Genomic DNA, 12,588 nt, shown 5'->3' with positions numbered 1-12,588 from the left:
AGGTACATCATGTCAATATGTGACAGAAAATACTGTTTCTTCTACCCTTCCATCAAAAAAGAAATTATTTTTCTCCTCCCACCCCCTTGCTTTTCCCATGTCAACGATCCACTTACTGGAGGATTGGTGAAACGGACCACCATGAACCTGTTTTTTGCATCTGTGTTATTGGGGGTTTTGTGCCAATGGTGATGCGAGAAGGGGGTACATTTTTAATTATGTATTCTAATGGGCCAATATTGTTTTAGGTCTCAGAGCATTAGCAACACAAACGTAAGAAACTTTGGCCGCTCACTTCTGGCGGGTTATTGCCCCACGTACATGCCTGATCTGGTACTTCACGGGACCAGCAGCGATGAGAAGCTGAAGCAGTGTCTGGTGGCCGATCTGGTCCACACAGTCCATGTAAGTAATCCCAGCTTGGAGCCTCTGGCTGCTGACAATATGTCCGCCAGGGTCTGGGCCAGCAGCAGGTGTCTAGACTGAAGGGGGTGCGGTTACAGGATTGTTTATAGAGATGCGGGCGAGATTACAGCAATCAACAAGGGTTGGTGAAGCACCCAGGGAGTAGCAGCAGCTGGGAGCTTTGGGCACACGTGGGCCTGAGGGATAAGTGGCGGGGGGGTGGGGGGGGCAGTGACACCAGAACGGTGGAGAGCTGTAGCTGGAAGAGCAGCCACCTGGCTGCACGAGCTCTGGGGAGGGTGAAGGATAACTCCCTGACACCCTTTCCCTTCAGCCTCTGAGCTCTTCTGTACCTCTCACTGGCTGAGCCCAGCTGGAAGCCAGAGAGCAAGGTCAAAACTGATGCAGATATAGTCCCGAGGTCCACAGAGGTCGGCCTCCTGGGGCCTGCACAAGACAGACAAGGGCAAAGAGTGGATCTGGAGGGCGGACGGGCCCGGCAAATAGAATAAACAGCACAGATGGTGACAATTATATGCCGTCACGGGGAGGACCGAAGAGATGTCACATATGGTTTGCTTTTTATCCGATCCTTACAAGTTCCTAAAAGTAATTTATTTTAACTGATTTGTCATTAAGTTCACTTTGATGGCTGCATGAGGATGACTGTATAAAGATTAACAAGTCTTACTGGAAAATTGCCTTGTGGCTGCCGTTAAGTGCTTTTCTGCTATCTGCAGCATGACAGGAACTGAGCAGTTAAGGAAACTGTGTCAATCTGATGGGCCTGGTTTTAATTGAGCTGCTATTGGGCAGATGTGCAAAAATAGATGTTTTGCACCGGAAACATAATGTATCTTGTGCGATAGGGAAAGTCCTCACTGCATTAAGAAAATTGGAATTTGGCTTGTTACCTACCTCCTCGACCAACAAGTAGTTTTTGAAAGGTGGAACAGAAGGCACCGCGTGTTATCTTTGGCCTTGAGCATCTCCTCTGTGAAGACTAAACATACATCAGACACAGGCTAAACAGGCTAAAGATATTTGTGTCAAATGGGAAGAAAAGCTCAGTAGTGAAGCAGATGTCTTCATAACTCCCCTGAATGGGGAGGGAGGAGAGATGGGGAGGGGGTCATTGGAAGCTGGGGAGGCCAGCCCAGGGTACACATTTATACCCGAACATTCCTAACCCCACCCTGCTCTGTGGTCAGACACCACCCCGCACCAGGACATTCCAGGAATGAAGCTATGAGGTTACTTTCGTCTTCTGTAAAAAAAATGCCGTAACATTTTATTTTCAGAGTTGTAATGAATACCGTATACTTGTTTATCATGTCAGTGATCCCTACGTCAGTGACATTAGGGTAAGAACGGTGCCCTTATTGTGTGATACTATCTGTCTAGGTTGTCTCATACCACGGAAGCCTCTGTGATTTTAGACTCACGTACATTTTGTAGCTACTGGTAGCATGAAGGCAGGGAGGTAGAGGCCCTCTTTTCCTTTTCTATCGGCTGCCTATGTGTTTATATCCATATATGCAAAACCTGTGGGGTTTTCCTCTCTGTTCTGCCATCAGTTTGATCTGTAAGAACATCGGTATTGCTTGCTGGACCCTTCTTGCATGAAGCCCGGTGTCCTGCTTCTGACAGAGGCGCCAAGAGAGCGAGTATGATCTGGCTGGGTTGTCTTCAGTGCCATTGATCTTACCAGGGGTGGTGTGTGGCCCAAATGCCCTGGACTGGCTCACTTACCACTCTGGAAATATAATTGATTGATAACCGTCCTTGAGCTTATCTGGAAAACCATTCATGACTTTTTTTTTTTTTTTTTTTTACTATTTTCCACAGGCTGACAAGTTCCAGTGTTTTGTGTATATTAGGTGTTAATGGTGACCAGTGAGCTCTGTAATTCTGACATTTGAAAAAACCAAATCCATGTTTTCTCTATTTGTACTCTTAAAGGTTTTTCATATATTATTTTCCCTTCCTTTGAGAAGTAGTATTTTCACACTGTAGCTTTTCTCATTTTTTCAGACTATGCAATCACCCCAAGAGATCGAAAGTTATTAAGCATAATAACCTATATTGTGTCAAATTGTGGGTACATCCAAAGTGCAGCCATGCATGGGTGTTAATAGGAAATTGCAAAGGGTTCATAAAAATATCTTCGGAAGTTTAATGCATTCAGAGTGCATCCAATTAGCATTAGTAGATTTCTAATTTCACTTGGCACATTCATCATAATGAATTTTGTTTTTGAAGTAGTGTTCCATTTAAACTGCCTCTCACATGGGGACTCTGGTCTGGGACAGTGTTTAAATAAAAAGAGCCTTACTCTCAACTGCCATTTACAAATATTTGTTGAAAAATAAATTAGGGTTTTAACATTATATTGAATTTACTGCTCTATAAGTCTAGTAATTATTTAAATTCTTGGGTATGTTGCCAGAGAAAGAAGCAAAGATCCAAGAGCAAATGTTCATGACCACAGTTAGAGCTGGAATAATAATTTGTTAAGGAATAAAAGATTGGGATAAGTTGCTTTACTTGTGTTCAAAAACCTATTTTTTGGACGTTAATAATTTTTAGTGTTCATGCAAGACTTCATTGGGCTTTGATATTCATAATCGTTTTTAGCAAAGGATTTTTATTAACTGTTTGAAAGCAATTGATTTAAGTTATTGATCTATTTTCTAGACCTATGCATGAGTGGATTGTAAAATCTGTCTTATGTAAATGTGCACTTTTATAACTATGATAAACTAGTTTGTGGAATTTCTTCTCTCATCGAGGGATTGCATTCTAGAGCTTCCAATACTACGAATTTCTTTTTATGTTCTTCCTTATTTCAGTCTCAGTAAAGAAAGACATATTAGCTTTATTTTATTTCCATTTTTACTATTGGCTTTTCCATATCAAGCTTGTGATGGTCTTTAAATATTTAAACACATGTTCTTGTTTAATCCATACACTACCTCTTTTCTGTCATTTGAACTATTTCTCCATCTCCTAGCATGTAGATTATACAGCTGCCTTAAATTAGGCTAAAGTAATATTTAGCTTCATTTTTTTCCTGCCGTATCTAAATGTGCATTCTTTCTCTGTTTTCCTTTTGACTTTAGATGTTAAAGTGGGAGAGACAGAGTGAGAGAGCCAGCTTCATGCTGTACCTATGACCCTCAAGTAGCTTTATCTCTCCCCTTTTTTCCTCTGGTGTGTTTGTCTGCCTGTGAATACTGCTGTCCAGGGCAATGTTAGGGGTATTAAATTATGGCATAGTAGGAGAGGAGCACTGACTTAACTTTGATGCTGGATTCACGTTTTAGTGTTACCACTCATTTGCCGATAGGTAAATCAGTTGGCATCACTAAGCCTCAAAAAAAAAAAAAAAATGTATTTGGAGGAACAGATGAAATATAATCCAGTGGTTAAAAGTTTGGCTTCTAAGGACAGACAAACCTGAATTTGAATCATGGTTTGCTACTTAGTGGCTTTGTGGCCTCGGGCAGTTTCTTTACTCTTCTAAGCATCAGTTTCAGCTTTTGAAAAATGAATAGTACTTACAGGTCTGGTTGAAAACTCTGAGATAATGCATATCAAGTGTTTAACGCAGTGCCTGGCACATTACTAATGCCCAATAAATGTTAGCTATTAAAATAATATATGTGAAAGTGCTTTGTAAATGAGTTTCCCGGGACACTCCTACTGGAGATAACGGAACAGAACACATGCACACATTCATTCCGTGCTAAAAGCGTCCACTTCTCTTTGCTGGTGACATCACAAGGAGCAGGCCAGGCGGCTAACTGCAGGGTAGGGTCATCAAAACCAAAATTAACATTACATTGTAATGCTTTTTTGAAAACTATGTTCCAGGGCTTCGGGCATTTTACAGAATAATCTAGAAAACAAAATTAACAGTTGGATATTGCAGGCTCTTTCATTTAATTTTAAGAGTAGCAACAGATTGACTCCAGAAATACCATGCAGAAATCAGTAGCACAGATAAGGAGCTTTGCTAAGAGCTTGGCTGTGATATATGCTCATGAATACCTAATTATGCCATGCAGTGTAATCAACCAGGGAGACTACAAAAGAACAGAAAGTCACATCAAATGGTAAATCATTACCTAAGTAATACAGACAGCATTAAGGTGCCTCAAGTCAACAACAACCTTAAAATCAATAGTGTTGCAAAAGAAACATCCATGTAGGGCAAATCTGCTATTTGAGAACACCTCTTGTTGCTTTCATTTTCCTAAGTTGCATAATGAGAATGACAGTGCCTTGGGCCTACAGCACTGTCTTACTGTGTCGAGAAATCTTTATATGTGTGTGTGTGTATGTGTGTGTGTATGTGTGTGCATGTGCACATGCACATTTGTGTATGGACACACATGTTCACACGTGTAAATGTGTATGTAGGGTTATGATGGCAAAATGTACATTTTATTGTGGATTGTGTTTTTTTTAATATTTGAAAAATACATCGTTTTGGGTATTGTCAACTCCAATCTGAATCTTCGTGATTCTCTCTCCTTCTCACAGTGACTACAATATAATCTTATTTAAGCTCCCCTTAACCTTCCCAACTAGAAGTCTTGCATCCAATCTCTGCCCCTTTCAGTCGTCTCATACAGTGCCACGGAGGGCCCTTGCCCATCCTGAATGTGATCATTTACTCTTCTGCTCTAATAGTTTTCCATTATTTTAACTCCTTTGCTGGAATTGCCCCCCAGATAGAACTTGACACCTGCAGGCTCCTTAGCACATTGCACCACACCTTTGTTCGGTTTCCAGCATCTTTCTACCACTAGGGCTGCAGGCCCTTGAGAAGAGAAGGGAGCCTTAGTTCCTTTCATGTTCCCAGCACCTCCCCCAGTGTACATAGAAAGTGCTCAGTGATGGTAGTTGACTGTTTCCTACAGAACTGGATTTAGGAGTGTGTGTTTACTGCTAAAACTATGATGATTAGTGTGTCTTCTTCTGAAGTAAAGAGAAGTGGAAGATAGTCTTTTAAAAATTGAAGGGAAGAATAACATGTTTAGACATGATGCCTTTGGCCCTTTACCTAAACGAGAATAAAAAGCTTATTATAGGTCTCTCAGGCTTTCATTCTCTTACATTTTGTACATGTTAGACACATGGCTATTTTCAAAGATTTCTGAAATTTTTTTCATTGTGTACAAAGTCTCTGAACATCTATGCCATTCTTTGTAAAAAAAAAGCTACCAACTCTCTTGCATTTTATTTTGGAGTCATGTACATCATCACATAACTTTAGTCTGATAACTCTTTTTGACCTTGAGCACCTTTCCTAGACTTTAAACTGTTTCTTTTCTAAGCAGGTGGCAGGCCTGATATAAGCTGTGCCCAACATTGCACACTATATCTATAAATCTGTAGTCTGAACTTGGGTGTCAGCCCAGTGAGCCTGGTGATCACAGCCGCAGGCACAAACCTACAGAAGGACAGATGTTTCCCTTGCTGCCTCTCCCAGACCACCTCACCAGACCCTCCCCTCCTTCCCTCTGCCACCAGGTCCTTATGTCTTAATGATGTCTTTGGGCTTCCCAGAGCCCCCTCCTTGATATACCTACCAGGATCCCTCAGCAATGTCCATGGTCCATAATGATTGATTTTCTCTTCTTCTCCACCTCATTACAGTTCTTAAGCCTTTGGTGACTGCCATTGAATCTGTTTCCAAGAGAAAAATATTCTGATAAACAAATGGCTTATGTTTTTATATGTTATATATATTTTTTATTATTTATAATACTACTTATTACCTTTTCTGGTATTTTTATATGTTAACAGTATGCTGGGTATAAACTAGAAGTCTCTGATGGTGGCATGTCATTGATCTGGCTGACTTGTTTGGCCAAAAATGAGGCAGGAGGCTGGAGATGGCTTTTGGGGAAGAGGAGGAGAGTCATGCCTTGGAGATTTACTTTCTATCAGAAAATATTTAGTACTTTTTGTGTGCTGGGTGCTGTTTTTATAGGCACAGTCCAGGTGTAAGGTTGGAGGAGTCCAGCACCATGTTGCCCTGATACAAATGGTGTGCCTCCCCTCTAAAACTTTAAAGATGATGGGTAAAATATTACCATCCCACCTAGCCCCATTGTTATAATACCTGTGTATGAAAAAAAGTGAAAATCCTTTTGTGCCAGAAACAAATTGAAATCAAAGCCAGAACAAGTGAGTTTGGGCTGATATAACCATGGCTCTGTAAGATTTCAGTCTGGATACAGGTCCTAGGAATTGAGTGTTGAGTTTCTAAGATCTACTCAGGATGAAAGATGTGGTCCCATATACACATAAGGCTTGGGACATGGACCTGAACCCTTCCTTGAAGCCTAGAGGTTCAAAGAGCTATCCTTCCATGACAGGGGGACTAGAAAATTCCAGCCATAAATAGCAAAGCAGCAAAGAAACAAGTTGGAAACTCTGTGGGAGAAAATGAAGTCACCCATGAGATATCAAAGTCCCAGGTCCATTCTATGAGTGGGTTGGAGGTCCAGATTTATTCTACCCAAGTGATTTGGGAATCCCTGCCCAAGAAATAAATATAAAATCTAGAAGCATAGAAACCTCTAGGACTCTGGCAGAAGGAAGCACACTGGGTGCTTTCATAACCACCAGCTTGTTTCCTCTTCTCCACTTTATTTTAACTCTTAAACCATTAGTAACTGCCATTGAACCTGTTTCCAAGAAACACATATAGGACATAAATAACACCAGCAAGATGGGCTCATGTTCAGAGTTTACAAACCATGTATGAGGAAAACATGATGAGGGAGAGTAAGCAAATACAAGCTGGAGAATTAGCACTCCTAGAACAATCTGAAATAACTATTAAGTCACTGTGCTTAAAAATGATTACAGTCATAAAAAAGAAGGAATCGGAACCTTAAAAGAGACGGGGTGATGTGATAAAAGATGATTTAGATTTGTAAAAGGACTAAAAATAACTTCTAAGACTAAAAAATATGGCCATTAGAGTTCAATCCCAAGGAATAAGTTAAAGAGCAGAGTAGATTAAATACCACTGGAGAGAATTTGAATTTGTGACATGGAGGCTAGAATGAGAAAATCTGATAGCATATTCAGAAGGTGAGAACTGAGAAGGCAAGGGAAAACAATATTTGCAGAGAGAGAACAGCTGTGGTATTTCAGACTAAAGAAGCACACTGACTCCCAATCAGGGAGTCTTAAGCTACAGGACACAAAAGACAAAGAAAAGTCTTGTAAACAGCCCAAAAGACAATATGGCACCTGCCCACAAGGAGTTTGAAATCTGTAACAGGAAGTACAAAGAAGTAAATAAGCAGTAAAAACAGTGTGGTAGAGTCTACTGCAGTGGGAGACACAGGATAGGTGTGGAAGGACTTCCTGGAAACGATGCCTATACCAGGGAGGCAGTAGGGAGCGAGCAGAATGAAGGGCGAGAAGCAGGGCAAAGGGGGACGATGTGGCTCTTTCAGGAAACTGAAGATTCTTCTGGCTGATTATGTTGATGAGCATCTTCTTAACCTACAGACAAAGCTGGCTTTGCCACCACAGGAGGTTCTGTCTGTCCCATTTCTTGGTAAAGCTGCTGTCAGGAAAGTCTAGATGCCGATCATTTAGTAAAAGACAGTATTCTGCATCATTTTATAGGCCAGATGAAGTGTTTAAGAATGGTAGCGATATCCAAGTTCCCTTTTCTCTGAATGTGTGTGATACTGAAGGGTTTTTAGTTTTTTTTGTGGGGACTTTTGTTTGTTTGCTTGTTTTACTAAAAAAAAAAAAAAAAAAAAAAACCCATTGGTCAACAATCCACACATAGCTGCAGTCCTTACATGTGGTGCTCAGCCATCCAGAAGTGGGGTGGGTTGGCCAACGACTCTCTCACATTGCTTAAGTCTTCGGTTCCAAGGCGGGGAGGATATGGTTATGCAGGTGGGCCTTCACTTCTAATGAGGTAGAAGAAAAAAAAGGTGGATCTGAGGGTATTCAACCAAGAGCAAGTGCACAGAAGGGCAGCTTCACTGCCTTAGTCATCCCATTGTCTTTGTATGACCAATGAAAGGGCTTACTTAAAGCTATGTAAAGGCTAATATTACTAAGTCATGGTGCTGTAACATAATGCTGAGAATCTTTTTGAAAGGTACTTTGTCATGTGATATCCTCTTATTCAAATTTATTTTAATAAAGTTATAAAATGTACTGGAATCATATAGAATAACAAATTGATACTCAAATGATGCTGAAGAATCTTATGTTTTATTCAGAATATTTCAAAGAAAAATAAAAGATATAGGGCACTGCTCCCAATCCTGAATCATAAATCACCTGCTTTTTTATGTTTGAAAGAGGCCACACAGTGGCTTGTGCCTAGTAATCAAATCTGTACTGTTATAACTAGTGTGCAGATTTTAGAGCTGGTTATGAGTACAGAATCTGTCTACACTACTGCTGTCTATAATACACCTGTGGGCTGCACATCTTTAAGGACTGATAAAGGGTCAGTTCAGAGTATGTATTGGGCAGTGCCAACAGCATAAATATGGGGAAGTTATAATAGAGGCAACTGTATTTTCTCCTATTTTGACCTTAAGTTCAGACTGTCATTCACACTTCTTGCAATCTTATCTTCCAAGAGATTTCCATCTTGACACGGTCCTAGGATTTCAAAGTTAAAGAGGTTGGCAGACTCATTGAGCTAAAAGTTGAAAACACTTGCATGAGGTGGTAGCTTCTAATTCTGACATACCAAGATATTTAATAAACTCTTATGTTTTTTGTCCCCAATGTTTCTATCTGTAGAGCAGTGCTACATTCCTGGCCACCCCACAGGAAAAATGGCATGATGAATTAATAAGTAATTATAGGAAGCGTGTAAGTGAGGATGGTATTTTCCTGCTCTTACGTTAAAAACAGGTGATCGTGTAAAATGTCATTTAAATGTGGTACATGGAAAAGAAATATATTAATTTTCCGGATGACTTAATAGGAACTGGACTGAAACCAAAAATAAAGAAATCTGAATAGAGGGGGGTGCCTGGGTGGTTCAGTCAGTTAAGCGTCCGACTCTTGATTTAGGCTCAGGTCATGATCTCACAGTTTGTGAGCTTGAGCCCCACGTTGGACTCTGTGCTGAGAGCGCAGAGGCTACTTGGGATTCTCTCTTTCCGTCTCTCTCTGCCCTTCCACTGCTCGTGTACACACACACACTCTCTCTTCCTCGCTCTCAAAAATAAATAAATAAACATTAAAAAAAAGAAATCTGAATAGAGAATTGTTCAACAGAACCAGCATGTATTAGATACTTAGCACGTGCCTAGCATTTTGTTATGCTCATTTCAGAGGCTACAGAAGAAAAATAAAATGTGATTTCTTTCTTTGAGTTACTTACATAATCACTGAGTAGGCAAACAGATGTGAAACTGAGAACCAGTTAAGACAGTGATTAAATGTCAAAATGTAGATTGCAAAAGCTCTCAGAAGTCAAGGGAAGAGCAGTGAATATGGGAAAGACGTCTTGCTGTGGGGTGAGGTGGGGCATGGGGATGGGACCCAAGTTGGGTCCTTGAAAGGTTGAAACATTTAGAAGGTAGCAGGGGAAACATTCTGGGCACAGCTTGAGGTAAGAGGCAGGAGTCCTGTCAGCCTGGAACAGGGGATCCTTAGAAAGTCCTGGAAGTAAATATTTGTGGGTAGATCTGGCCCAGATTGTGAAGAGCTTTAAGTATGGAAAAAGAAAAGTTTGAACTTAGGTATTTGGGTGATAGGGACTAGAGTACGTTTCTGAGTTGGTGAGGGAAATGATAACGTGGTGTTTTAGGAAGTTTGAGGGTTCAGTGGCCATGACTAATAGAGACAGGGGGTGGGGTAAGAGAGCAAATCGAACATGGCGAATTAGTATCTGTGCTACAAGTGTCATATACGTTTTTCTCACAGAAAACCTCCATGAATTTAACCTCACAGAAACTGTGAAGTAGGTCATCTTTTACAACAGATGTAGAAACTGAAGCCCCGGTTAATGAGCTGCTAGGGTCCTGCAGCTAGTGTGTGACAGAGGCGGTGGTCAAGCCCAGCCCTGTCTTCCTTCAGAGCCTTTGCAGTTGTCTTATCATTGCCCTTCACTGAAATATCAGAACCATGGCTCTTCTGATGACTCAAACCTTATAGACATTTCTTGTTTCTGCAAGTTTAAGTTAGGCAGAAGTCACGCGTTCGTAGGTCAAGGCAGCATATTTGCGTACTTAGAGATCGACTCCAGAATGCTAAAGTTGGTATGTCGCAGCCATCTACACTCCTGGGAAACAGACCCACACATCGTTAGTGGCTGTGAATTAACCAGGCTTAACCTGTTGATTCAACAAAATGTAATAGCCAAAGAATATTTGAGAAACCTTTAAAGATCTATATAATATAAAGCATTTCATTTGTCACTGTATCTTGAGAAATCTTCACAGGAGAGTAGATTGGATAAATGAGATATTGACAACGTGGAGCTAAATAAAGACTGTTTCTTTTTAAAAAAAAAATTTATCGTTTATTTATTTTTGAGACAGAGAGAGACAGAGCATGAACGGGGGAGGGTCAGAGAAAGGGAGACACAGAATCTGAAACAGGCTCCAGGCTCTGAGCTGTCAGCACAGCCCGACGCGGGGCTCGAACTCACAGACTGCGAAATCATGACCTGAGCCGAAGTCGGCCACTTAACCGACTGAGCCACCCAGGTGCCCCTAAAGACTGTTTCTAACTCACAGAGCAGAGCAAGGCACAAAAGGCAACGGCTTATTGCCACTGCCTCATTCCTGCGACGGAGATTGGCCATCCAGCCTCACAGTCGCCTGCAGCTCTACTGATCTGCAATGCTCTCACATCCTCCAGTCCCTGTCTGTAGTTTCTGAATTGTCTGGTCACGTTTCCGAGGGAGACACAGGAACGGTGGGCAGCTGCCTGGAAGATGTGGCGGGAGGGCATTAGGGATCAGAGGGCCGGCCGCTCTGCGGTGCCATCTGGAGTGTGGGCACTCGTGGGCGGGGGGGTGGGGGGCAGGCCTAAGGCAGCGGTTTTGGACATCTCAGATTATGGAGAATATAGAAACATTGCAGGCTTATCCTGATAAGAGAATTTAACGAACCCTGTGGTTTAGAAACTTACTTTGAATTTGCTTTTCTTCAGTTCGAGAGAGAAAAAGAAAATTGATACTAACAGTGTCTCTAAGGTTTATGAAGTTTTCAACCAAACAAACATTTTAAGGGGAAATGACTGTTTTTAATATTAATATTTGCTTCAGATTTTCATTCAAAACTCAAACATCAGAGGTCTCGTTTAATCTCAGACACAGTGGTTGGGAGGAGAACTTTTAAAAGGGTAAATGTATGATGGGTGTTCTGATGATATTTAGTCAAATTGACAAAGCGCCCCCCACCCCTTAAAGGGTTTTTTAATACTAAGAAGAGGAATCTTACTAAGTAATCATACTTGCTGATAGCTATTCATATTATGTGTTCCTTCTCTTAAGATCCATACGAAGCCAAAGTCTCCATCAGGATGCAGCCATGCCTTACCTCTCCTGCCCATTTCTTTTTTTTCTAGTCTCCATGCCCAAACTCCAAACCCTAAGAATAGTATATGGGTGGGTCAGGCTTTTAATACATGTTTGAATCTTTCAGAGGTGCCTGGATGGATCAGTCAGTTGAGCGTCCGACTTTGGCTCAGGTCATGATCTCGTGGTTTGTGAGTTTGAGCCCCACATCAGGCTCACTGCTGTCAGCCTGACAGTTCAGAGCCTGCTTCAGATCCTCTGTCCCCCACTCTCTCTCTCTCTCTGCCCCTCCCCCGCTTGTGCTCTCACTCTCTCTCCCCCTCCCTTCTCTCAAAAAATAAATAAAACATTTTTAAAAAGTGTTTGGGGGTGCCTGGGTGGCCCAGTCGGTTAAGCATCTGGCTTCGGCTCAGGTCATGATCTCGTGATCCATGAGTTCAAGCGTAGGGCTCTGTGCTGAAAGCTCAGAGCCTGGAGCCTGCTTCGGATTCTGTGTCTCCTTCTCTCTCTGCCCCTCCCCAGCTCGCGCTCTGCCTCTCATTCTTTCTCAAGAAATAAATAAACATTAAAAAAAAAAATCTCCCTGACAGATTTCATTATTAATTACTTTTATGATTAAGATATGGCTAAGAAATTAG

At 41.5% G+C, this 12,588-nt stretch overlaps 1 protein-coding gene across 6 annotated transcripts in view; it reads left to right on the top strand.

Moving 5' to 3' along the window:
* FNIP2 (folliculin interacting protein 2) overlaps nt 1-12,588 on the top strand; it is a 133,864-nt gene that overhangs the window by 109,121 nt on the left and 12,155 nt on the right. For all 6 annotated transcript variants that reach the window (XM_023252722.2, XM_023252720.2, XM_023252723.2 and 3 more), the window contains one exon: nt 249-405. In XM_023252722.2, the coding sequence (XP_023108490.1) occupies nt 249-405 (157 nt within the window). The remainder of the gene's footprint in view (nt 1-248; nt 406-12,588) is intronic.

This window comes from Felis catus, chromosome B1 (assembly GCF_018350175.1).
Source record: "Felis catus isolate Fca126 chromosome B1, F.catus_Fca126_mat1.0, whole genome shotgun sequence".
NCBI classification, from domain to species: domain Eukaryota; kingdom Metazoa; phylum Chordata; class Mammalia; order Carnivora; family Felidae; genus Felis; species Felis catus.
Note: the sequence above shows the minus strand (reverse complement) of the source record. Positions and strands in the feature narration are given on the sequence as shown.